This window comes from Bolinopsis microptera, chromosome 8, assembly GCF_026151205.1.
Source record: "Bolinopsis microptera isolate Bmic1 chromosome 8, MBARI_Bmic_1.0, whole genome shotgun sequence".
Classification (NCBI taxonomy): Eukaryota; Metazoa; Ctenophora; class Tentaculata; order Lobata; family Bolinopsidae; genus Bolinopsis; species Bolinopsis microptera.
This window is the reverse complement of record NC_087079.1, coordinates 12164774-12191958: the sequence shown is the minus strand read 5'-3', so window position 1 is coordinate 12191958 and position 27185 is coordinate 12164774. Positions and strand designations below refer to the sequence as shown.

Below are 27185 nucleotides of genomic sequence, written 5' to 3'. Positions count from 1 at the left end.
AAAACTGTGAAATTTCGGTCCTGGAGTTTCGTCTTCAAAAACTAGAAATGGTAGAATATGATTTTTCCATTTTTTCGGGGATTTTGACTTCCAGTACCTCAATTTTGCCTTTTAGCGCCTCATACTCTTGTACCATATAAGTATAAAGACTTGATGAATTGCGCAAGTTTCTGAATCCTTCTAAATAATAACTCTCCAATAAGGTTAGCAAAATGTAAACATATTCAATCTACACACTGCATGAAGAACAAAACTTTTTCACATTTCGACAAATAATGTTTAAAAACGCCTAAGTCTTTTATTCTATTCGGCATTTGTAAACATTTTTTGTCGAAATAAAAATAATAATAATAAAATGTCAAACAATTAACAGAGTGCAGAGTAAAACAATAAAATTGAAAAAAATCCTTAAAATTAGCTCGATCCGAGTTTTTGCACATGCTTAATTATTTATACATGTTGATTTGTTGATGACGTCATCGAACGTCATTACCTACGTCATTGCAGGTGATGATGTCATCGATGCTATGGAGTGTTGTGTGATGGCTATATTTACTCGTCAAGGCAGATGGTACGGATAATTCTATCGGTAACGACGTACGGGTCAGCGTTGCTGCTGGGTCTTCGGTCCTAGGTGGAAATAAAATACCAATTAGTTAATAATTAGTAAATTGATTGTTTATTTGATTTAGCAAAACCACTGCTTACTATGCTTGTTGCAACTCGCATCGTATACACTTACAGTGAACAATTTTTCGTTTTGCTTCGCTTATCTACGAGACGAGTACGAATTCGACATACACATTACACATCATATCCAGACGAATTGATATAATTATGATATATGTAAATGTAATACTAATAGCACCTTATATTATATCATTTGCAAGTAAAATTGCAAGCCCTGTCTTTTGTTAAAACATGATAATATCTGCTACTATTTAGGGTCCCTAGGGTTAGCTGACTCCGGGCCAAGGGAAAATTACCGACTGCCAAGGTTTGATGTCTAGGCAGTCGAGACATCTTGAAGAGACCCGATATGATAATTATTATATTACCTCAAAGTATCCTTTTCCGTCTGCTGCAACCTGTCGAGGAATCCTAATACTTGCAGTGCGGTCGGCCACGCCAAAGTTGAACTTTTCAATGCTGAAATACAAACAATTACTTTAAATTATAAAGTGGGGAGGTTTTAAGTTTAACCATGAATTTAGATTTTGGATTCTTCTTGTTTCCGTGATATGGATAGCATCAGGGCCGCTAGGCCGGCATAATTAACGTTTTATGTGGGCGAGCAAAGCTAAACTAATAGAATCCACCATTGCCTGACTATATTAATATAGACAATATATCCACGAAGTACGAACTATATAAGTTGGATATTTATATCCTCTTTCTTTGCAGTTCATTTCTTCACACTGTCCCTTCATCATTTCTTCTAAAATATCTTTTCACCTCGAGCCCCCCTGATATAATTACTGGATTCGATTTGAATTTGATGAAATTATTCAGATTCTGTGATTATCTTCATCTTATGGGTTGGGAAGGTATTCATCGGTTTCACTATATACTGGAGGGTTAAGAATAAAATAAATGGCGGTCTCACTGGAAGCCGGTTGAGATAAATGGCAGACCGGATATGGTAAAAAACGGGCGAAGGCAACGCCAACAATAAATAATTATAGCCCTCGATTGGACTTCATAGTAAGATAGTACGGGGCACAAGCCTGGCCACCGTTTCCAAAATTAGTTGATTTATTTTCACTTAAGATACAATCTCTAAACGGATCAAGGCCGTAAAAGTGGCGCCCTGCAGGAATATGATTATATTATTTGACCAAAACCCTTACCTCATGGGGACCTCAGGCTATCATGTTCATAAACAAATAGATATTCGGCGGAATGACAGGCTGAGCGCCACCAAGTAACCATTATCCCTATTAGTATTAGTATTGGTAGATTATGATATCAATGAAATAACGTGCGTGGTACGATATCGTGCGATTCGAGAATTGCGAAAAATCAAATTACACACTCCTTTAATGTCTTATATTATTCGTCGCATAAATGAAAATGTAACTATTGTTCATTTTCATTCATCGCTTTCAAATACTAGGCGACCGATCGCTGCGTCAGTATTCAATCAATGCTTCTTTGTCTTCAAAATTTTGATGAAAAGAATGCTCCAAAATAACAAACAATGGAATGGTGGACTATTATATTTAAGGGATGGTTCTTTGAACACAAGTCACCTGCATAGTCTCCGTATCCGTATCGCCCACAATTTGATAATACGGGCAACTCCAACAGCTTATAAAGAGTTTCAGTTATGGTTTTGGGCTCTTACTAATTCGCTCGCCCAAAAATGTCACGTGACTTTGGTTTTTATGGTTTTTCAGCCGTACAAAACGGCTTTACATAAACCCTAATCCCAACACTAACCCTAACCATAACCCCGAAGCTATCCATAACCCTTATTCTTAACACAACTCTAGGCCTAACCCTAACCCGAGCCATAAACGATCGAACTCATGTTTTACTAGCATGTCACGTGACCAAAACGGTTTTTTGCCCATAACTCTCCAGGGAAGTATTTTTACCTTACGTCATGAGGGGTGATTCGAAATCAGCGTCCAAAAATACAATTACCCAGATCAATTTCATCCTCAAGGGGCCTTTTCACAAGAATTTTCTTAAAATTTGGGCGAGCTATGGTTTTGACTAATAATTTTATAAGGCCTTATAAAATTTCGAACTTGATCCATTTTTCGCATTGGAGCTTAAAAGTAAACAAGGGAGAATTTAAAACTATTTCTAGATGTGCCTAATCCAATTACTCCATCAGACAAGATCACATAGAGATGAAGAGAGCTAAAACATTTCTCCTCCTCTGTGTGGTGATGGTAAATGTAGGCATGTCAAAAGAAAAGTCCCGTTCTACAACTACAAGACATGGAGACAATGGAAACAATCCGGGTTACATTCCTAAGGAACTTACAGGAGTAGTCGAGGAAGGAAAATCAGTAAAGTTCGTTTCGGTTTATTTTGATTTGTTACATTTTGATTTGTTATATTACAATGTTCTCCTTCAATATGGACGAGTTTCTCCGTGTCAGTGGGAAGCTACATCAGTTGAAAACATGTACTTTAACTCAAAAGACGCTAGATTTCATCACAAAGGCAAAATGTTTTCTGAAGAACTAAAGTTAAAAGGCCCTGTGTGCCCCATGAACTTCGATTATTTGAACTTTTATTCCAACTTGTTATATCCAAGCCGTAAAACACTGTCAGATTTATCTATTGCAGGGGGTGATATTTATCAGTGTGAGATAAGAAAGAGCGCTAGGTGCGATTCTGATAGTGTGTGTTCGACTGATGAGTGCCATTGTACGAACAAGGGAATAAGCTATCAGGACCAGGTCATGTTCTGTCCACGAAGAGATGGTGGAAAAGCTTGCATTGCCTTTCATGCTGTTTGTGACGGAATAGTTGACTGCGCTGACCATAGTGACGAGTGTCTATGTCAGGATTCTTATGAGTTGTTTTGTGATAGGATACCACAATTAAAGCGACTATGTCTCTCTAAGCTCGATTACTGTAGTCACCTTCCAGAAATAAATGAGCTGAACTGCTCAAATCAGCCCATAAATATAAACTGTACTGAGATCATTTGGAATAGCTTCTACCTGGAATTAGATTATAATCCATTTGTTAAATGTTTAAATATACTATTACTACTATCTAAGTCACAAAATGATTTTGAAAAATGGGTCCTCAAATACGGAGATTCATTAGCAGAAACATGTATAACTCACTGCACTAATACGACTGAACTGGAGAAGTGGAAATTATTTTGTCAGAATATCGACTTTCAGAGAAATGAGCTTGAATACCCCCTGGTCTTCAAGTGCGAAAATGACACAGTAGCTTATTCAAATAATTCTTACCCATTGACATTTTTATGTGATGGTAAAATACACTGCTTAAACAGTGCTGACGAGTTGGATTGTCCAGGACGCTTTTACTGCTCTGTCAATGAAACCGTCACCTGGATAAACGAAAGTCTCGTATGTGACCGAAAGAAAGATTGTAGCAATGGAAAAGATGAGTGCTCAGGCTGCACTGTGGATGGTTCGGAGTCTGTTGAATTCATGGTTGAATCTAAACTCATCGCTGGTTTAGCTTCATTTGGAAGTTTGAGTATCATGATAATTAATATATCTGTTGGTCTTACAAATTTTCACGAGAATCCAACTTCAAAAGCAGCTCAAATAGACAGGATTTTACGGCTTTCAATATGTTTTTATGATTTTCTAATGGGCGTGTACCTTTTCTTCATGATTGTTGCATCAATTGTTCTAAAAGTTAAAGGGGATTACTGTCAATCTGATGAAGACTGGCGTGCAAGTGTAGTCTGTATGATGCTAGGAGTTACATTTTCTGTATCATCTCATGGATCATTGATTGTTATTGGCATTATGAGTATTCTAAGGTGTTTAAAGTGCTCACTGGGGTTCTCCTTTGAACTTTCAACGAAAACAGTCAAGATCGTCAATGTGATTGTTTTTCTTCTCAGCTTTATTCATTCTATTGTACCTATTTTACCGATTTATCAGCTCCAGAACTTTTTCCGGACAAGCATGATCCTAACAGCTGTGGACAAGAATCCCTTCATAACATCAAGAGAAGGCCCTGCTATGATAAAACACGTTCAAAGGATCCACAGCCACTATTTCAACAACAGTTTGAGTTCTTCAACAGATACAATCAGGATCCTAGCTGATCTGAGAAATGCCAATATCACCTCTGATAACACAATATTCGACGTTGCAGACATAGGATACTACGGTAACACCCCACTGTGTATATCCAATGTCTTTAAGGTTCAAGGTAACTATCACGCGTACAAGGTCGTATACTGCGTAGTTGTGGCTTTATTGCTTACAGTCATCACAGCATCCTATACCATCATAGTTGTAAAGGCAAAGAGTTCCCGTCAGCAAGCTGGTCCAGTCAATAATGACAACACTTCTCAGTTAACACTAAAATTGTCACTCATGATAATCTCACAGCTGGTCAGCTGGGTCTCTTTCATAGCCGCTGTCATCATTTTGGCCTATACCGGTGAAAATCCTTCTGCAAAAATGTTTGAGATATTTGCTCTGATCGTGATCCCAATCAACAGTCTTCTAAACCCAATCTCTTACAGTACTATGTATAAACATATTACCACATATTTGTGGACATCCGGAAAGAAATGTTTTGCCACAGTCAAGGAGCGGGTTCAAAATCGTGTTGATAATGAGATTGAACTGCAAGTTTACAACTCGAATGAAAACTTTGGAACACTAGGTACCCCATCTGCAGAAAGTTCAACCAACACCACCGGAGATTGCTGAGCATCCCGACAGTGTTCCTTTAGATGATGAACCCACCTCATTGAAGATTGCTGAGCACTCCCAAACTGTCCTTCCAGATGACGATCTCACCTCACCTGAGATTGCTGAGCACTCCAAAAGTGTTCTCCCATATGATTATGTCAAACCCACCTCACCTGAGATTGCTGAGCACTCCAAAAGTGTTTCTTCGGATGATCAACCCAACTCACCGGAGATTGCTGAGCACTCCAAAAGTGTTCTCCCATATGGTCAACCCAACTCGACACCGAAAATTGCTCAACACTCCAAAAGTGTTTCTTCAGATGATCAACGCACCTCACTGGTTATTGCTGAGTAATTCAACAGTGTTTCTTTATTGACCAGTGCACAGTGGTCACTGGTCAATGACTACCTTATCCGACCTTATTTGGACGGACATTAATTGAACGCTGGAGGCCCTAACGTTCGTAAGCTCGACGTGATGTTAAGGTTAACCTAAATTTGTCTAAGATAAAAACCACTTCACGCTGAATGGCTTGTTAAAGTTAACACTGAAATGCAGGACCGGGGTAGTTTGATAAAAAAATGTTTCCACTTTCCAAAAAGCTATAGAAATCACCGATGCTTTAAGCATGAACTATTTCATGCACGAAAACCCATTTGATGAAGATGATATGTGATATTAGACACTAATCATGTACACATATTTTAACATTTTTACTGCTTAACGACTACTTTTCTTACTTACTTTATAAAAAAATGATTTAAAAATCATTTGCTGAAATTTAAAAAACGTTTGAAAAAATGAAAAAATTCGAATTTTTGATGGTTTTGAATGCACCTTCTAGCGTTCATATTAATGTCCGTTCATAATTATGTCCGTTTATTTAATGTCCGTCCAAATAAGGTCCGTCAAGGTATACTTCAGAGTGTAACCCATATCTACATGAGACATCTCTCTTTCTGTTTGTATTGTACTTGTAGCTATAAAACAGTTATCTAACACCGAAGATTTGTTTTAAGTACAACGTTTCTCCCTGTTCTTGTTCTGGAAAGGTGTTCCGTATTTTTTATTTGACCAAAACCCATAATTGGATAGAGTGAACTGCTGCCAGTGTCTCTCTTTCCCAAACAAAAAGAAATGATATTTATTTGAATGAACGTCCGTAAATGCAAAATGATACCGAGAATGAAATCGGTCGCTCACTTACCTCATTCATTTACAGCTTAGGAATTGTAATAAGTTTCCAATTGTCCGTACGTCTAGTATTAGTAATCAGAGGGGATATATTATAACTTGCATGAGGCCTACCTACATTAGTACATTCTACAAGTTCCTCACATTTTCCCCTACCAGAGAATCATATTCGTAGTGGACAGCACCGACAAAGAAAGTTTTAATCAGGCTCGGAGGGAGTTAGAAAAAATGTTAAACGAAGATAAACTGAGCGACCCTGTTCTTCTCGTGTTCGCCAACAAAGCGGATAAACTCTCAGCTTGTCCCCACGTGTGCAACTCTTCGATTATCAACTTTATAATAGTATAGAATGTATAAAAGGCACGATCATGCTTGCCAGCACTGTGATAATGAGCAAAATTTTTTTGTGGAATGTTGTTGAGATTTGAGAGTAAATAAACGTATACGGGCTTTTTAATGGGCTGATAAGTTGTTTAGAGTCAATGGAAAAACACTAAAAATTCTATGAACATAGTCCACTCCCCCTCTCCTTTAAAAAACAAACTTAGTGCTCCCTCTTTTCCATTTTACAGCACTTCTCATTTCTGCAAATTCTATGGACCTTACCTGGCAGTTTATCCATTTCCATCCTAGCCAGCTCTGTTTCCCCCTACTAACCAGTAACCTGGCTGCCTCTCTACCCCCCCCCCCCCCCCCCCCCCAAACCTAACCTGGCTGTCTCTCCACCCCCCCAACCTAACCTGGCTGTCTCTCCACCCACCCTCCCCCCAACCTAACCTGGCTGTCTCTCCACCCCCCTCCCCCAACCTAACCTGGCTGCCTCTGTACCCCCCTCCCCCCAAACTAAGCTGGCTGCCTCTCCACCCCCCCCTCCCCTCAAACTAACCTGGCTGCTCCACCCACCCCCCCCCCCCCCCCCCCCCCCCAAACTAACCTGGCTGTCTCATGAAGTCCAGTCAACCTCCTTTTGTTGTCCACTCCTCCTGACGGATCGTAGGCGTAAATATGCTCCTCGTGCTTCTTCCCCATCAATTCGATTGCCTCATAGATCTTCTCCAGACCGCCTTCCTCCCTCATCGCTAATGTGCTGTAGGAATGTCAATGAGGAGAATTTTATGTGAGAAATAAGGAGAATTTGATGAAGGGAATTGGTAGATAATTAATTTACAGTTTAAACAACAACACAGTCCTTGGGAAAGATTTGAGAAGTGAACAGTGAAGCAAAAAATCAGATAAGCTTTTCTCGAACCAAATAAAACCAGATCAACCTGACATTCACATGACAACCCGCCCCTTAAAACTAACCTGATGTTCGCATGACATCCCGCGCCGTTCCAATCCCCAGGAATAGGTTTAGGATCAAAGCTGATAACCACATTGAACTCCTCCGCAATCCTTTGAAGAATCCACCTGGAGACCCAAAGGTGGTCGCCCATCTCGATACCTTCACAGGGGCCTACTTGGTACTCCCACTGAGGTGGAATATGGTGAGGTGTCTTTAAAGATCTTTCTTCGATGTCTTGAAAAAGTGTGACCATAGCTCCAGTGAAAACTACATTTTTCAGCGGCAAAATTTCTAGATATAAAGAAAATCAAACTAGATTATTATACCTGAGAAGGCATGGTCTCTGCGTTGGATCCAGCGATCCTGATACCAGCGTACATACAAGCTCTGTAATGAGCCTCCACGATCTTCCTCCCCTTAACTTTTTCAGCTCCAACACTGCAGTGGTAATGGCCCTGAAAGTGAAAGTTTTAAGTTATATAAACGATACAGTGATGGTGGGGCCTATTATTGAATCCGTCAATGATATGGATCATATTCTAAAGAAGTACTAGCAGATTGTTTACCCTATTTCCTATCATAGAAATTGGACCAAGTCTTAGTTCTTACATCAAATCAATTCCACACGGAACACAGCTGTTATGGTACGAAATTTTCGTCCAAAAACACCTAAAAAGGTCGCGCGACCTCGAAATAACTGTAGTCTGTCCCTAACCTGGGGTCCTGGGTAACCGTTGCTTGGCCACCCATACGGATGTCTCCCAGTGAAATCAAACATGGTGTACTCCTGTTCAATTCCGAACCATGGTTTGACCTCCTTGCACCTCTCCATGTTCTCAAAACAGCTGCGTCGCTTGTTGGTTGGATGGACGTTCCCTTCGTGGTCGAGTGTCTCGCACATAACGAGGATGTTATCACCACGTCGGAATGGATCCCTGGTGAGGAATGGTTGGCTAACGGTGTACCCAAACGGCCATTTTGGTACTCGGACTCCAATGAAACGTTCTCAAATGAAGACCCTGTGTGATAAGTGAACTGACCTGAAGCAAGCGACCGGCTTGATGTAAATGTCACTGTTCTCTCCAAGAGACTGCATAGTGCTACTTCCGTCGAAGTTCCATACTGGAAGTGTCTCGGGATCCATCGTGGGCTTCATCAGTGTCTTCGTTTTACCCCTGGGAAATAATTTTTATCAATTGTGATTTTTAGTTAAGGATTTTCCTGAGGCCGAGGGGGTATTATCGGCAGTTCTTAGAATCCAAGCTTTCTGCCTTGCCGTGGGGTGGTCACATGCACCATGTGACGCTCCTGTTAGTCATAGTGTTGTAAAAGCTAAACGAATCTCAACATTATATCGGGGTTTGCGGAAAACCAGGCGCAGTTAATCGGGGTTATTGTGTAAATCTGGGTTATACTGTACATACCTGAGTCCCTCGCCAGTACCGTCAATCCAAATGTAGTAAGCCTGACACTTTCCTCCCTGGTCAAGATCCATGAAAGGGTTGCTAAGCCCATTAAGTCCGTCCATTCTGATTTCTGTCTAGTTGCTTAGTAACTATTTTGTGGTAGATAATATATTAGAAGGAGTTATTTTAGTAATTAATCTTAGCACTGCAACAACTGTAACTGCCGCTTGGAGTCAAATTGAGTAGGTGAAACAAACGTGTCATGGTTAGGTAAAACAAAATCGGAAACAATAGAACTAAGAACAAATAAGCTGGATAAAATCAATTAGTTTGAAAGCAACTATGATTTAATGCTAGGTCGTTTTATCCATTGCGATGAATGATAAAACGAGGTAAATCCCTGATAATATGCGATTAAATATTGAATATATGCATTCTTCAGGGTGGACTGTAATATAGTATTTGTCCGAATTTTATGTTTAGATTTGCACATTTATTTAATTTAGCATTCTCTTACGTACACGTAAAGGATAATGTTGGAGGGAAATACTGCAAGGACAAGATCATAGTTATGGGAGGAAAAGGGAGGAGAAAAACAATAGAGGGTAGGAAGCAGTTTAGGGAATGCAGGATACCATACCCTGATATAATGCTATTACTAGCTCGAGACGGGAGAATGTTGAATATGAAATGCCATATTACGTGACGTGTACAATGTGATTAATGATTATACCGTTCCTGTTTGCTAAACTAAGCTATGTAAACAGTTTAGCGAGGCTTGTTTTGGGGTAACCCATAATCAACAACGGGCAAAGCCTGAAAGTGAAAGCCTGAAAGCCTCCTTCAACTTGTATTGCCAGAACGGTTAAATGACTCCAACTGTTTTGGCCGGCGTTGTCTTTTTGGTGCTGCAAGTAATGTAAAAGTAAAGAAGGTATTTATTATCTTTGTTATGCGAGGATTAGATTTGTTTGTTTACAAGTTTACAAGGGGAAAAGACGCATATAAAATTCCACGTTTAATTTGTTACGCCCATGATTTAAGCTAAAAATCGGTACAGAATACATATTGAGATAATCTTTTTAACTCCAGAGTTTAGAAGTATGGACGCAGACTCTCAAATCTTATCTCATTATTAATAAATGAGTTGCTGTTGTCAGCCATTATATTACTGAGGTACAGATCAACAGATAAAAAGGTGTGTTGTGCCAGGGACCAGATGTACGACTTCCAGTTAGAGGGTGGGCCTTCGTTCAGCAATCCTGTGGGGGTTTCATGTGTTATAATCAGATTTATCTTATTTTGTCGAGACTCTTTAATTTTTATCATTAATCATTATGTAAAAACGCGGTCTTTTTGAGAAAATTGTTTCCTCTCTTGATTGTCGATGCGTTATATAATAGTGAGGTACAATTATCGTAATTCGTATTCTCTAGTGAAATATATTTGAATGTGTACTGCAAAAAAAATTATTATTTTGTAATAAGTGTAATCACTAATCACGGTAATAAATTAGCGTACCAGAAGTAGAGCAATATTAATATTATCGAATTACCAAACCACCAAAGAAATGTGATAATTCTATTACAAGGTAATCAACTTTCCTAAACGTTTCTATCCTCCTGGAAGTTGGAACAGATAATATAAATGTTTTGTTAATATTCAAAAATACGTGAATCACCTTGACTTTGTACTCAGTTGATTTTAAGAAACTAGTCTGAATTCTAGGCTAGTACAACTACAAGTTTTTTAATTTGTTTTCTAATTTGTTTTTGAAACATAATCCACTCGTTGTACATAACAAATATTCGTCGACGTTTCAGCAACACCCATATGGCGCAGTTTATACTTTATATCTCCGCCAAAAGCACACTCCCCAAATTGCGCACATTGCTGTAACTTCTTTCAAACTTCATGAATCGAGGAAAATTATTTTGCAATGTATTCTGAGTCAATATATGCACTTATACAAATCACTTGGAATACTTTTGAAAGAGAATAACAAGCTCAAAAACGCTACTGACGTATTTCTCCATAAAAAGCTCAATAGCGTGAGAAGTTTTTGTCGAGGTGCCTCGAAAGTGATCTTAAACGATTCCCCGTTCAATTTTGGTCGATGAATACCAACTAAGTGCACAACCAAGGAAGTTATAAACATACTTCATACGTATCAAATTGGATGTGCTTTTGGCGGAGATATAATATAACGTGCGCCCACCCATATTTGTCATGAAGTTATTGTAACGTCATAAGTTTCGTGACTCGTGTTATTCGTCTCTCTCTCTCTCTGAAATTAAAGACTGAATGATCTGAAGAGATAACAAAATAGTGGCGCAAGTTTGTTCTTTTTTTTCTTTTTTTTTTGCAAGTTTGTTCTGACACGTGAGCTAGCGAGTTAAAAGTTTAATTGGTCGTTGCTTGATTAGCTACTTGTATAACTTGTCACTTGTATTCTCCAGTTCGTTTTTAGTAAACTATGATGTGGACAGTAAATGGTTCCTTGTTACTGGGCTTGTTAAGCTTGTGTATTGGGAGCGGAGGTTACTTTAACAGGTAATATTGCTACATTAGTGTTAACTGTTAAGGTTTAATTGTTAAATGTTAATAATGTTTTCCAGTTTAGAGGAGGAACTTCAGACGAGGTTCAGAGTTCTGAGCTTTCATTCCTTACCCCACATTCCTTACCCCACATTCCTTACCCCACATTCTTTACCCCACATTCCTTACCCCACATTCCTTACCCCACATTCCTTACCCCACATTCCTAAACCCACATTCCTTGCCCCACATTCCTTACCCCACATTCATTACCCCACATTCCTTACCCCACATTCCTTACCCCACATTTCTTACCCCACATTCCTTACCCCACATTCCTTACCCCACATTCCTTAACCCACATTCCTTACCCCACATTTCTTACCCCACATTTCTTACCCCACATTTCTTACCCCACATTCCTTACCCCACATTTCTTACCCCACATTCCTTACCCCACATTTCTTACCCCACATTCCTTACCCCACATTTCTTACCCCACAACTGACAACTTTTAACTCAATCATTCGTACGAGGTGTTTTCAATGTGATGAGCAACTAGAAAAATACATATTATCACATATTATTTCCTGCCGGTTTAAAAACAACAAACTTGTTCACAACAAACAGATAAATTATTAATTAATTAAATCATTTACATCATAATTAAGTAATTAAATCATTTACATCTATAATTTCAGCCACTACGTGGACTTCTACCGTGGCACAGAGAGGACTACAGTAATCATGTCAGTCCCTCACGACGGCTGGAAGCGACCTAGCGCCCTACCAGATCGCGAGCGGGTAAGTGTGGAATTATACATTATACATTATACATTATAGTTACATACTATGTATAGTCCTGATCAATCGTTTAATGTGAACGAGTCCGGAAATCAGTTTTGTAACAGATTTTATTTATAGCTCATAATAACTTTATACAGCCACAGGGTTGCTATATGACTCATTGTTACTTTCTGTAGGGTTGCTATATGACTCATTGTTACTTTCTGTAGGGTTGCTATATGTCTCATTATTACTTTCTGTAGGGTTGCTATGACCGCCGTTCACGCACCTGTGACTGGAACCACGACTGTACGGGTAGGAAGGATCCTACGAAATGTGAGCCAAAGACCTCTGGAGATCTCTGGTCCAATAAACTCGCCATGGAGATTCGTGAAAGTTAGTTTGTAACAGATCAAGAAAATCCATTGCGAAATTTTAAAAGTCAAAACAGAAACTTATTGGAATTCACACGATAAATCTAGATATGTACCCGTAATAAAATAAATTTAATAAGTTCATCCTCTGTATGTAGAGATAGCTGAAGTGACAGGAGAAACCCCACACATGATTGTAAATCAGCTTCACAGATCTAAGTTGGATGCTAATCGAGAAAGGGACGAGGCCACGCAGGGTGACTTCAAGTCTGAGTGCACATTCGACACTTATCACGGGTATGACACGTGTTTTATTTATTCGATTGTTAGGCTTATTGAGAGAGTGTGAGATGGTTCGAGAATCGAAATGGTTGAAGAGAAGTCTTGCGCTCAAACCCCACAAAGAAACGAGGAAAATAATAAAAGTCGTCAGTGGTATCACTAATATCAGACACCGTTTTATATTGTATTGCCTTGTATTTTATCAAGTTCTTCAGGTTTATAGAGAAAGCACACAATCTGGTTAAAAAGACCGCACAACCAGGAATACACTTTGACATTCACGGGGTTGGCAGTCACCCTGACCTTTGGTTCGAGCTAGGTTATCTCATCGACAACGATGATTTGGACTCTGGAAGACTCAGAAGGTTTGAAGTCTGTTGAATAATTATAAACCATCTCGAGTGAAAACGTTCCAATTTCGTTCGACTATTGTGAAATTAAGTTCATATCAAGTACTATAAGTATATTAAGTATCATTTGTATGGTTTAAATTTAAGAAGATAAAATGTAAACCAATTTGGCAATTTGTAAGATTTCCAGAGGAAGCACAAAATAACACCACTACAGGTCAGAGTCCTCAATAAACGCGCTGGCACACCGTGTAGATGTATCCTTTGAACAGATCCTCCGAGGAGATGCCAGTATAGGGGCCATGTTCCAAGAGGCTGGCTACAAGGCCATACCCTCGCCCCGATACCCTGGTCCAGGGTCCGGAGTGGGTGGGAAGTACTTCAGAGGCGGGTACACTACCAGGAGATGGGGTTCCAAGGATGGGGGTGATATTGACTGTATCCAGATGGAGCTACCTCCAGAACCGAGGAGGAACAACATGGAACATGGACCAAGAATGGGACAAGTGATGGGCGAGTTTGTCAACAAGTACTATTTACCCCAACGACTCTGCGCGTCTCCTTTCCATGCTTGTTAAACTGCGAAAAACTTTGATGTTTAATGTACCTTGCATGGAGTCAGATCAGAACGTTCGAGCGGAAATACGGATGATTATTAATCACTCTACACTCGACTGTCACGTTGCTCTAACCAGAGCCCTCTCGCTTGCAGTAGCGCGCGACCGCCGAAGGCGGCAAGCAAAGGATATATATTCTATGTTCTACTTGTGAAACAAGCGCGTCACGCAGTACGCGTATACACATGGCTATGTGAAACTGTCACGTGACTTTTTAAACACGTCCTCTAGGTTACTGGGCCGCGCTCAGCCTATCAGTATCATTCCGCTGAATCTCTATGAACATGATAGCCGCAGGTCCCCAGCTAGATAACCTCTGATTTATGTGGCTCTGATTGGGCTACCGGACAACTGAACCCAATTCGGACTTTTCCTAGACAGGGTAGCTTGGGAAAATAATTATAAACCCAATCAGACTACCTAATTAACTTTTAAACGACAACTGAACCCAATCGTCACTAGAAATCACTAACAGTTTCCACGTTGATTTCGGATGGGCATGTAGATAAAGCTTCGGTGAGGAGGTTTTGTGTTGCTGGGAGGTGTTGGTCGGCAGCTTTCCGCTTTAATTCTGCTCTGAACTCTGCTTTCTCAGCTACTAAGAAAAGGATACGATCCACTGCTCCTCAAGCACCGAGATCCGACCCAGGGCTCGATATCTGAACCATGGCAGGCCCTCCCAAAGCATCAGGAGTCACGAGATCTGAGCCAAGTAACCTGAGCCAATTATCCAGCGTGCTAATGGTGCGCTCCATCAGCTTTGGAAGACATGAAACAGTGGAACTATAAGAACGCCCATCAAGATCCGTATCTACAAGGCTAACTTTCAAAGCTAAACGGACACTTTGTCAGAAGACTGAGAGGACGACTCCGTAAAGGCTGGATGGCCTGTGTTCTCGAGGATGCGGCTGACAGGTGTCGATAACATCAGCAGAGACGCAGTAAAACAGTTAGCTCTAAAACTAGTGGAACACCGTAGAAGAGATGTGTGTGATGCAGGCCACTCCAACGACTAGGAGGAGACCTCTTCAATCTTCATGTAGCATGTATGTATTAATATTTTACCGGGGTAAGCACAGGGCTCCAATGCTCTAAATTACAGTGGTCATGATCTATCCTATAGTGATAATGACCACATTCATATCACTGAAAATCCGATCGTTGGGTTCAGTTGTCGTATTTCCTTGGGTTCAGTTGTCGTATTTTCAATTTGGGTGCAGTTGTGATATGACCTGGGTTCAGTTGTCGTTTTGGGATTTAAGCTGATTGGTCACCCAATTAAGCTGATTGGGTGCCTGTTAAATGCGTGGGAACTAGATTCAATTGGGTTCAGTTGTCTGCCACCCTCTGATTGATTATTCGAAATCCTAATCATGGCCGGCCATCTAATCTGATACCAACCCTAACCCTAACCCAATCTCTAACTGAAACATATGCTGCAGAAACCCTTATAACCCTAACTTGAAATTATACCAACTTCCTTATTATGGTCATATCACGTGATCGAGACAGTTTTTCGCCGATATTTCGCTAGGGGAGCATTTTAACCCTTATATGTCATGTGCAGTGGGGTGATTCGGAATCAGCTTGTAGCGCGATGCACTACTGGGTCGCGCGCGCGCATCCAATAATGCTTCTCGCAACCACATATGCAGATCGGCGAGATGCGAAGGATTGACATCGTGAATCAAGGAATCAGCGTACGAAAATACATTGAATCAGGTAGATTTCAACTGTCAGGGGGCCCTTTTAGAAAAATCTCGAAGGTCGACTGTAAAGTGATTTAGCACGCTCGCGGAAATATTGTTAACAAAAATAATAAAATTGTTGTAATGTGTAAGAGCGTTTCTGATTTTATTCAAATTTTTGTGATTATTGATTTAATGTTTACAATTTAAAATTGTTTCATTCGCCATTATCCATATAGTTTAATTGACGATGTTGCAATCCTGATCCTTCATGCACAGCTCGACGTGGCCCAGTGGCCATTTTAGTGGTGGCGGTGCATTTCGCCGATTAAGATCTAAATTCTAATATAACGAATGATCTCCGATCGGCTTAATATAATAGTACATCGGCCCAGTTTAGTATATATCTATAGTGCATCGCGCTACAAGCGTGCTTTAGCTACGCCATGACAATACACAATATCATTATTAATGGGTTTTTTATCCGCACCTATTTATCTCCTCAGAGGTCTTCATCAGGTTAATCCACAACCCCTATTTTCTTAATTTTTACTTGTGTCAAAATTTTCTCGAATGAGCTACATACAGATTAATATCAGTGGTCTTAGTATAACATATCAGGTGTGCAAATTTTACAAAGCCTTAATTTGCAGACAGCACTGATTTGATTTTCATGAAAGCTACAAAAAAGAGTGTAAAGGCGGTTATTATATATGGTAGAATTAAAAACTTTTGCGCAAAGCTTGGGGTGCAGCCGGGTGCAAAGCTTGTCTATTCTTGAAAATGGCCGACTAACCCGGCGCGGCGGCGCGCGCTACTTTGTAGCACTTATAATGTTTCGAGAAGACATGAAGCGGCGTGCGCTACTTTGAAAAAATTTAGACGAGTAACATGATCGAACATCGGATCCGTCGACCGTCAAGTACTGCAAAGCTTGACCACTGTTAATGGTCTGGCCCGGCGCGCGCTACTTCGTAGCAGGTAGCGCTTGCCATCGGGCCATTTCGAGAAAAAACGGCCATCGGGCCATTTCGAGAAGAAAGCGGCGCGCGCTATAACTTCGAAGAAATTTAGACGAGTAACATCCGTCAAGTGCAAAGCTAACATCGACAAATAAAATAAGTTTTAATTGCAGACGATGTAAATTTTGATCGCAGCGAGGCCATCGGCGAGGCCCCTAGCTAGTATATTAGCGCATCTCGCCGATCTGCGAGGAGCATTATTGAGTGCGCGGCGCGGCCCAGTAACGCATTGCGCTACATTATACATGCAAGGCTTGGTTTAATGCAATTACAACTTTATTGCATGGCATGACACGCCAATCTCAATGCACGACAATCTCACACAGGGGGGGGGGGGCTGAAACCATGTTTTCGATCAAACGCTGCCATTTGTAGTCAAACGTCGCCAACAGTTGCTCTCGTCCAATGAAATCGCTGCATTTTGCCTACCATTGTGCATAGTTAAATTACATATATTCGTATGCAAAGTTTGGCTTTCATAATGCAGCGCGGTGATTTCATTGGACGAGAGCAACTGTTGGCGACGTTTGACTACAAATGGCAATGTTTGATCGAAAACCTGGTTTCAGCTCCGCTGCTCCCCCTAGCTGTGCTCAATGCACGACGCTCGCGCTCTTTTCGAGCTTGGATTCGCGTGCAGCTCAGTGAGAGATCAAGCGAGCAATAGAATATAGCATGAGCAAGCTAATTTGGAGGACCAAAGTGCATAGAAACTGCGGCTGACTGCTGCTGACTGCTGCTAACTGCTAGCTGCTAACTGTTGCTAACTGATGCTGTCGCGCGCGCGCCATTTGCAGCAGTTAGCAGCAGTTAGCAGCAGTTAGCAGCAGTCAGCAGTAGTCAGCAGCAGTTTTTATGCACTTTGGTCATCAGGTGTGATCCCAATATGCCATGCATTGTGTTACATAAAAAATTTAACAGATCATTCATGATTCAAATACGTACTAAACCCGACTTTAATGGTTTCGCGTATTTTTTTAAATTACGGAAATCGCGATATAGTATTTTTTAATTTCGATAACTTGTTAATTTGTAAATTTTAAATGATATTTTTAAATATTTGATTTTTAAACTGATCTGTTGTCGTATTTATTAACTAATATTGACTTAATTTTGAAATGTTGTCAAGACTATAATAGACTAGCAAGCGAGCTTATGTCAACCTACAAATATCTTTACCTTGCTCGCCAATCTTTGTGTGTGGCCCTTTTTTCAAGCTTCCACAATACACAGGTAACAGAATTAGTCCATTGCTACCAATATCTTTTGAAATATCAACAATCAAATGTATGCACACAATTTTCAAAACTCATGATCTACTCCATCATAGGAGCAGGGATGAGGTTATGACACTTATGATAGAGGTGTCTCATGTTTGTTTTCTATCTTCTTTTCTCTCCTTATTAGTCTTTTATTGATGTAAAATCTAATGTGCCAGTTAGTTACACCCCTTAATCCTGAGTCTTAGATTTATCAGACCACATTCAAATTTATTCATATATGCATAGCATCCTATTGGAAAATACAGTAGACTTTTTAAATCGTTTCGACCTTGTGAAAAGGTTGGCATTTTTGAATTTGTTACCACCCGAGATTAAGCACACCAAGTCGGTCACATTTACCAACTGATTTTAAGTGCAACTTGTTTGTAAGTGCAACTTATTTTGCTAAAATCTTTGTTTTACTACTAATAAACTGCACTCTCATCTTGTGTAGAGGCTTAATCATGTTTTTCAGTCTGTCAAACCAAAACTTCTTGGTTACAGAACTTAGAAAGATTTCGGTTCTTCACAATCTTTTACTCCCAGATTTTGTCAAAATAAGTTTGAATTGTTTAATAAAAGGGTAATTTTCAAAATTGACGGACGATGAATTGTTTTTACAGGTATTTCAAGCCCTTTTTGGAATTTTACAAACCACAGTTAAAATTTATTTTATGATAATACAGTCCATTGTTCTTTGTTGCATGTCATAGTTTCATTTAATTAAACTGTATCAATGATGATATGAAATAGTAAAATCTATTTTAATAGTTTTCTCAATGGAAATTATACTGTAGGTGAAGGGACCCTGAAACTATGTTTAGAGTACAGGTATGTCAATGGAATGTTATTATTCATTGCTCAATATAAATCATTACTTGATTTCATATTTTAGCTCATGAATTTCTGCTGTTCATGATTGCTATAAGAGTTTATAGAGCTACCTTGAAAACTGTTAGTTATCTGAGCATAACAGCAAAAGTCGGACGATTTTATTCAGCGGTAAGTACATGTGTCGGAAAACGTTTGTTAAAAATCATTGTTATACTAGAAGGTAATTCTTTAAATGCTGCTGAAAACAACTGTTCTCTAAGTTCCACGATTCACCTCATTTTCATTCCAGATAATCTCATTATTTGACTCACAAATTATACAGGGTGGGCCAAAAGTCAGTGTACGGAGCCTTAATTATAGCTCTACCGTGTTTTATATTTGAAAGCTTTCGCTTTGCAGATGGCATACTGTACTTACTGGTTCGAGGATTCCGTCGTCAAAATTTGAAAATTCGAATATTTTAGACAACGCCCATTCAATATTAAAACACTTATATTGTTTTCTCTGAACATACTGAACGCCCACTTTTTTTCGAGACGGTAGATTATTAAATGTTGCATATGATCTGAAAACATGAGGCAAAACAGATTAGAAATAACAAAGTTATCAAGCATTTTCTGTATCTCGTTAACAAAATTGACTGGGTGATTATGTGACACCATGACGCGACTCCTTAATTGGGCTCCCTTAACAATTCCCATAATGTTCAACTGGGTGGTTAACAGGGTCACCTAATCACGTGATTAGGTAAACCAATCTCCTGATCACACGTAATTGAATAAACTCGTTATGCTTCATATCTCGGTCATCTGAGAAGCTACAGTTCTAATTTTTTGAGGACAAACGTAACTCGAATGGCCAAACACAATTCAATAAAATTTAGCTCGATCCGACTATCCAAACTATCAAATAAATGCAAAAATTAACGTTCATTTGAAAAAAATGAACTCGAATATTTTTCGATTTGACAAATTCCTCGAACCAGTGGTGGTAGTAAGTCATACCAGAAAGAATTATTTCAATTGGGCACTCAGTGACTGAGCTATTTTAAGGCAAACGTATGTACACTGACTTTTGGCCCACCCTGTATTTAACACTAAAACCAATTTTTACCACCTATTGATCAGCTCAGTAAGTGGTTTAGTTTTCACCCAACGCAATACTAAAGTTTCTCATTTTGTATCCCCCTCTCTCTCTCCCTCCTTTACAGCCTAGCCAGTATTAAAATTACAAAGCAGTGTTTCGTAGGAAATCCAATTATTGTACTTGGAAATCACCTTCATTAGATTACATTACAGACATATCTTGATCGTTTGATAATCTTTGCAAGCTGATTTGCAAGCTGATTTGCAAGCTGATGCAGGTTCTGCCTAAGCAGGCCCATACTTTACACTTTTAACTGTAACAGCAGAATCCCGACCATACGCCGGGTTACACTAGTAACTTTTTAATGCTGCCTAAATCAATTGCATTGGTAAGATAACACCCACAAGCTACCGCTCCAATCTCCATGGCCATTCACTATGATTGTGAGCTCTTAGTACTATAATAATAGACCCCTTAGCAGCACTAGATTTTAATTATGTATAAATATTCAGTGTATAAGTATCTAATCTACCCTTGCCTATTACATCTATTGTTAATGACATCCTTATATCTCTTGTTCTACTGCAGTGAACAAGAGAGATAAATGAGCTTACTTAGTAATTATAATAGCAGAACTATTTCCTTAATTATTATATACTTGCTTGCCTCCTGTGTGTATCAAAGAAAACACACATGTCGTGATAGTTCAAGAGCTTTCCTATTGTGGAGTTTGTTGTAAGTTTAGTCTGGCATATAGTTATACAAATTTAATCCGTGATACACTGTATTATAAAGTTAGATAGTAGGCTCTTGCAATTTGAAAGGTACAGTATGAACACAATATGCTTTGTACGTGTTACAAATATGAAATGTATTGGACTCAAAGATCAACACTTTGTTATAGTTTTACTGTATAGACCAACGGCTCTTTTGAAAGATCTGTTCACTGATATTCTTTCTTTGGTAGCTCTTGCTAGCACTGTTTGTGTCCTTTGTAAATTTTTTAATCGCATTCTTGATCCATTGTGTCACGTAATTGATAAAGATTTGTAGCCATTGTGCTAAAGTACTCCCCCCTGTTTGCAGCTTTGTCATACAAGGACAGTCTGAAGTAGATTCTCTTTGAGTTGTATTTTGAGTTAGATTTGTCTCGTCTGGTCTTATGAAGTTTCGTTACTTTTCTTTCCGGCTCACAAAAAGTCCAAAAAAGAAGAAAAGAACGTCTCTCCATGAGAATGAAATTGTAGGTTATGATACATTGCTATGTCAGATGCTTCCTTTACGCATGGCTATGGCTTTCAAGTACAGCATATTTCGTATCAGCTCATGAGCATTTGAAAATGTAATATTAGATCAAATATATAGTAAGGGGAAAAGTGGCATTCCGTTGGATTTGAATGTTCACAAGGATTTCTCAACGGAATATGGTAGTTAGGACCCCTACGAACATGATTAGACTTGTTGCCAATTTTGTATCTCAACAGAAACACCACTTTTACCACTTTTTACCACCTCTGTACCACCTTTCTGGTTTGCCAAATATCTTTAGTTGTGAACATCGTAGAAGGCTGCAAATTAACCTAGAATGTTTATCTTATCAAGGAGTAAAACTTTTGTATTAAAAATTTTTACATTGGACAATCAGCTAATTGGATAATTACCAATTAGTTAATCACCAAAAAAAGTGAAAATTTTTTATTGGCTCAAAATGATTGAAATCGTTTGAAACACGGAGAAATGTAGTTTTTAGAAAAACTTCAAAAATTTTTCACTTAAAAATTTTTTTCGAGACTTGGAAAAAAGTTTGAAAATTTGAAAATATTTTTTTCCGCCAAAGGTGATCGAATTGCATGAAACGTGAATAAAAATGCTTTGCAGTAAAACTTCGAAGATTTTTAGATTGGGGAATTCTAAAATCATCAATATTTGAAGTTGGAGTTCAGTAAATCTCGACATATTTTAGTAATTAGGAATAGCTTATATATTAGCGGAAAGGGCTGAACCTGAAAAAGGTTAACCACACAATATTAGAGTTTCATAACTAATTACAATACAGCTTTATCAAATTCCACATAAAGAAACAGCACAAAAGGACCATTTAAGATCGAACCGATTTTACCTGCTGTTCTATCATTTTATTGATTTCAATGATCAAAACCTCTGTACTGTCAATCTTGCCAATCTATACCGGGTATCTGAATGTACCGGACCTTTTATTTACCTCTATAATTAGACCCAGTTGTGCAAGAAATCCGATTTCTCACAGGGGTTTCTTTTAACTGTGCACTTTTTGTCACTCTCGCAAGAGGCCCGGTATTATAGGGGGGTATAGGAAGCGTAAATATACCTTCCATCATCCACTGTGGCTTTTTTGTATTGTGAATGCGCATGCCGCTTCGTTTGCTATGCCAGATACCTCAAATAACCCCCATATCTCATTGCCAGGGTCGGGATAGAGCTGGAGATAGCATCGAGAGGTTGCTAGAAATAGCTAGATTTAGAGTAAACTGGTGGTAGCTGGGTGGTGCTAGCATGGATGTAGCAGAACGTAGCTACACGGGGTTTCATTGGAGTTGGTTATTTTAATGGCCAAAGAGTGCCGGAACTAAAGTTACTTAAGATTGCAGTTTAGGGGCAGTGTAAACCACGGTGTAGTCAGGGACTCAGAGCTACAGTGCAGGAGTACTGCAAAAGAACAGTGCAAGTGATACAGTCTGCAACAGTAAAACGCCGACAAAGCTAGACTTAGAGTGAACTGATGAAAGCTGGGTGGTGCTAAAATGGAGGTGGCAGAACGTACTAGTACTACATGATGAAAACAGGAAAACTCAGGCTGGTTGAGACCTAAAAAGATGTAATCTTTCCTGATAGATCCAGTGAAGAGCGAGTAGCGAAGAGTTTGATCATTAACCTAAAGCTCTAAAGAAGAAAAGGGCTAAAGAGACTCGCTTAGGTACGGCAAGGTCTGTAGCCTTGATAAGAAGATACCATGAAGTAATTCATGCGGAAAAGTCGATTTATATAAACGGTTTCGTTGGATCTAAAAGGGGTGGGTCAGTCTCTCTGTTTTCATCAGATTCTGATAAAAGGCTGTTAAGCTCAAGATGGTGATCTTAATAGGTCGGGTAGCTGTACCTGGTTGCTTCCAGCCCACCCTTGTCGCTTGAAAATAAGTTCTCACCCCACCTCTTCCAAAAATGCAGTTACCAGAGCAGGAAACTCTTCTTCCTCCTCTTCTTTCAACCCAAATACAATCAGGTTCCAGCTCCTCTCCTCCTCTGCAGCCACAATCTTATCTCCTTCTTCGGCGTTTTACTGTTGCAGACTGTATCACTTGCACTGTTCTTTTGCAGTACTCCTGCACTGTAGCTCTGTGTCCCTGACTACACCGTGGTTTACACTGCCCCTAAACTGCAATCTTAAGTAACTTTAGTTCCGGCACTCTTTGGCCATTAAAATAACCAACTCCAATGAAACCCCGTGTAGCTACGTTCTGCTACATCCATGCTAGCACCACCCAGCTACCACCAGTTTACTCTAAATCTAGCTATTTCTAGCAACCTCTCGATGCTATCTCCAGCTCTATCCCGACCCTGGCAATGAGATATGGGGGTTATTTGAGGTATTTGGCATAGCAAACGAAGCGGCATGCGCATTCACAATACAAAAAAGCCACAGTGGATGATGGAAGGTATATTTACGCTTCCTATACCCCCCTATAATACCGGGCCTCTTGCGAGAGTGACAAAAAGTGCACAGTTAAAAGAAACCCCTGTGAGAAATCGGATTTCTTGCACAACTGGGTCTAATTATAGAGGTAAATAAAAGGTCCGGTACATTCAGATACCCAGTATAGATTGGCAAGATTGACAGTACAGAGGTTTTGATCATTGAAATCAATAAAATGATAGAACAGCAGGTAAAATCGGTTCGATCTTAAATGGTCCTTTTGTGCTGTTTCTTTATGTGGAATTTGATAAAGCTGTATTGTAATTAGTTATGAAACTCTAATATTGTGTGGTTAACCTTTTTCAGGTTCAGCCCTTTCCGCTAATATATAAGCTATTCCTAATTACTAAAATATGTCGAGATTTACTGAACTCCAACTTCAAATATTGATGATTTTAGAATTCCCCAATCTAAAAATCTTCGAAGTTTTACTGCAAAGCATTTTTATTCACGTTTCATGCAATTCGATCACCTTTGGCGGAAAAAAATATTTTCAAATTTTCAAACTTTTTTCCAAGTCTCGAAAAAAATTTTTAAGTGAAAAATTTTTGAAGTTTTTCTAAAAACTACATTTCTCCGTGTTTCAAACGATTTCAATCATTTTGAGCCAATAAAAAATTTTCACTTTTTTTGGTGATTAACTAATTGGTAATTATCCAATTAGCTGATTGTCCAATGTAAAAATTTTGTAATACAAAAGTTTTACTCCTTGATAAGATAAACATTCTAGGTTAATTTGCAGCCTTCTACGATGTTCACAACTAAAGATATTTGGCAAACCAGAAAGGTGGTACAGAGGTGGTAAAAAGTGGTAAAAGTGGTGTTTCTGTTGAGATACAAAATTGGCAACAAGTCTAATCATGTTCGTAGGGGTCCTAACTACCATATTCCGTTGAGAAATCCTTGTGAACATTCAAATCCAACGGAACCCTTAAATCGACCACTTTTCCCCTTACTAATATTACCATTTTAAACAATAATTATCGAACTACATAAATTAATCAACAGATAATATAAATCAAAATTTCGTTTATACTCATTTTAAAATTTTAAAATATAGTTTTACAATACTCCTCACATTGCAAATCTATCAATCCCAAAAACCTAATATTTTTATAATTTACTGTAAGCATTCATAAGCATCTAAAACTAACACATGGTGCAGGTGGGCCATTATCAACACAACAGCAAATAATATCGTCTGTTAAATCTTCAATTTCCATTTTTCTCTTCTCACGCTGTTACATTGTTCTATGGCAACTTGGTCGTTTAGCTCCGGACAGTCTATGCAACGTCTATGCAAACTACCAACTTCCCTGTTCTATTTATTTCCATCAGAATCTGTCTTCCCTGAGTCTATTCAGAAACAATCAGACATTTTAATGAAAGAAACATCTAATAATATAATATTGTAATAATGAGGTTTAATAAATCGAACATAATATCGTAAACATTAACTCGACCAACTTTCTGTTATATATCATTGACACGTGAAATACTGAAATCAGCAAGTTACTCACTATAACAATATCGAATCAGGATTTAGAAAATATATTATGTAGGTACTATCAAACTTTAAATGGAGTTGTTCTGTTTATTAGTCTCATAATGAAATACTGATAGTTGGATAATATCCCTTTGAAAAAGACAAGGACAAATGAAACAGGAAGTAAGGAATGTAGGCAAATTTTCGGCGTCAACGTAATCTTCAGGCTATAATTGGTACAAATTTTAGTATAAATTCTAAATGGTTTGACAATGCTTAAATTACAAACACTGAATACAGATTACATCGAATGGTCTTACATATTACACAAAATTGTGGTGTACACACGTTTTACGCTATGTCCAAGTACATATTATTATATCTACCGAACATGAGGGTCGTGTGCTATTTGTTTAAAGTTGTCTCTGAAAGTTGTCCTTATTCAATAAAACACATCGCAAAGCCCTACATCTAATCTATGGTTAGGAAGTATGGACGATACATATTATATAATTTATTATATAACTTTATTCAAATCTAACCTAAAATTTAATTATATAATACAGTATTTAAACTGTTTATTAACTGTTTATAACCAATTTAACACGTGCAATATTGCAGGTCCCCGCCGACGACATGCCACAGATAGAGAGGTCACATGACTACAACTTCGACCTGGCGGTCCTTGGTGGCGGTAGTGGGGGGCTTGCTTGTGCTAAGGAGGCCGCTAAACACGGCGCCAAGGTTAGTTATATATAGTTACCATGGTTACCAGTTAGTTATACTTGTAGACTTTTAAAGATCTGTTGTTATACTTGTAATTATTATTAATATTATTATATATATATATTATGTATATATATATTATATATATTATTATATATATTATATATATTATATATATATATATATACAAGGGTTTTTACTGCATGAACTGCCCTGCATTCTCTGAATACAACTTGTAGACTTGTAAAGATCTGTTTTTAGCTGAGATCTGTTTTTAGCTCCCCTTTGGGTTCCTGCCTTCTGGCATGTAAACTGGGGTGAACATAGGGAGAGGGCTCTGTTAATAGCTTCTAATTAACTAATTATCTGATTGTACTATCACTTGTTTTTTGGGAGCTTTTCCTAGTTTTACAAGAGTTTCCACGATCAGCTCTGAAATCTGAATTCTCTGAATATAACTTGTGTAATAATACATAATACATTGTACATTAATACATACATTCAAATAACGCGTGCACTATCAGGTGGTAGTGTTTGATTTCGTTCAGCCGACCGCCCAGAAGACCACTTGGGGTATTGGAGGCACGTGTCTCAATGTGGGCTGCATTCCTAAGAAACTGATGCACACCGCCAGTATCTACGGTTAGATAACATTCGAATGGAAAAATTCGTGCAAATTTCAAAATAACAGCTCGTATGATGTTGACGTCGATTTTTTATTCACTTTTTCCCGCATTTTTCAGAACAGCAATATTATTATCCCTAGGGTTTGAAATAAAATGAGATGAAAGTTATTTCATGCAAACTGTGTTTGTAACGAAAGACCCAGAAAGTAAATTATCTAATTTAATAACCACTCAAGAACGTAAAAATAACGCACTGTCAGGTGAGCTAATGGAAGACGCCCAGAACTACGGATGGGACGTCACCAGGAACTCTCACGACTGGGGCAAGATGGTGGGCAACATTCAGAACCACATAAAGGGTCAGAACTGGAAGATACGAGTGGATCTGCGGGAGAAGAATGTGACGTATTATAATGAGTACGCTACCTTTGTTGACAAGCACACTGTCAAGGTATTACAGTAGCGTTATAGTGTGTTTTATAGCTGTTATAGTGGGGGGGGGGGGTGTCACG

The 27185-nt window shown here is 38.8% G+C and overlaps 2 protein-coding genes across 5 annotated transcripts in view; one reads left to right on the top strand and one right to left on the bottom strand.

Moving 5' to 3' along the window:
* The window catches only part of LOC134820239 (thioredoxin reductase 1, cytoplasmic-like), a 114055-nt gene that overhangs the window by 35540 nt on the left and 51330 nt on the right, over nt 1–27185 (top strand). Inside the window, exons 2-5 of one of the 3 annotated variants that reach the window (XM_063830462.1) lie at nt 18984–19017; nt 25943–26065; nt 26572–26689; nt 26934–27124. In XM_063830462.1, coding sequence (XP_063686532.1) covers nt 19003–19017; nt 25943–26065; nt 26572–26689; nt 26934–27124 — 447 coding nt within the window. In that variant the 5' untranslated portion in view covers nt 18984–19002. Of the gene's footprint in view, nt 1–18955; nt 19018–19066; nt 19189–25942; nt 26066–26571; nt 26690–26933; nt 27125–27185 lie in introns of those variants that run through there. The other 2 variants (XM_063830461.1, XM_063830459.1) reach the window with 2 other exon arrangements.
* LOC134820240 (glutamine synthetase-like) lies at nt 155–9590 on the bottom strand. 2 transcript variants are annotated; one of them, XM_063830463.1, is made up of 8 exons: nt 9286–9590; nt 8902–9036; nt 8577–8796; nt 8188–8316; nt 7882–8048; nt 7511–7663; nt 1059–1149; nt 155–630 (listed from the first exon to the last, which is right to left on the bottom strand). In XM_063830463.1, the coding sequence occupies exons 1-8, from the start codon at nt 9387–9389 to the stop codon at nt 553–555; spliced, it is 1077 nt and encodes a 358-aa protein (XP_063686533.1). In that variant the 5' UTR covers nt 9390–9590; the 3' UTR covers nt 155–552. The 2 variants fall into 2 exon arrangements, with proteins under 2 accessions (XP_063686533.1, XP_063686534.1); XM_063830464.1 differs by having other exon boundaries at nt 7882–8053; nt 8193–8316; nt 9286–9507.

Excerpts from the sequence above, each read along its gene's own strand:
- LOC134820240 (XM_063830463.1), bottom strand. The coding sequence starts at position 9,389 with ATGGACGGACTTAATGGGCTTAGCAACCCTTTCATGGATCTTGACCAG. Across the intron at positions 9,037-9,285 it reads GGTACTGGCGAGGGACTCAG|GGGTAAAACGAAGACACTGA; the intron begins GTATGTACAGTA and ends ATTATTTCCCAG. Across the intron at positions 8,317-8,576 it reads ACGGTTACCCAGGACCCCAG|GGCCATTACCACTGCAGTGT; the intron begins GTTAGGGACAGA and ends TTTCACTTTCAG.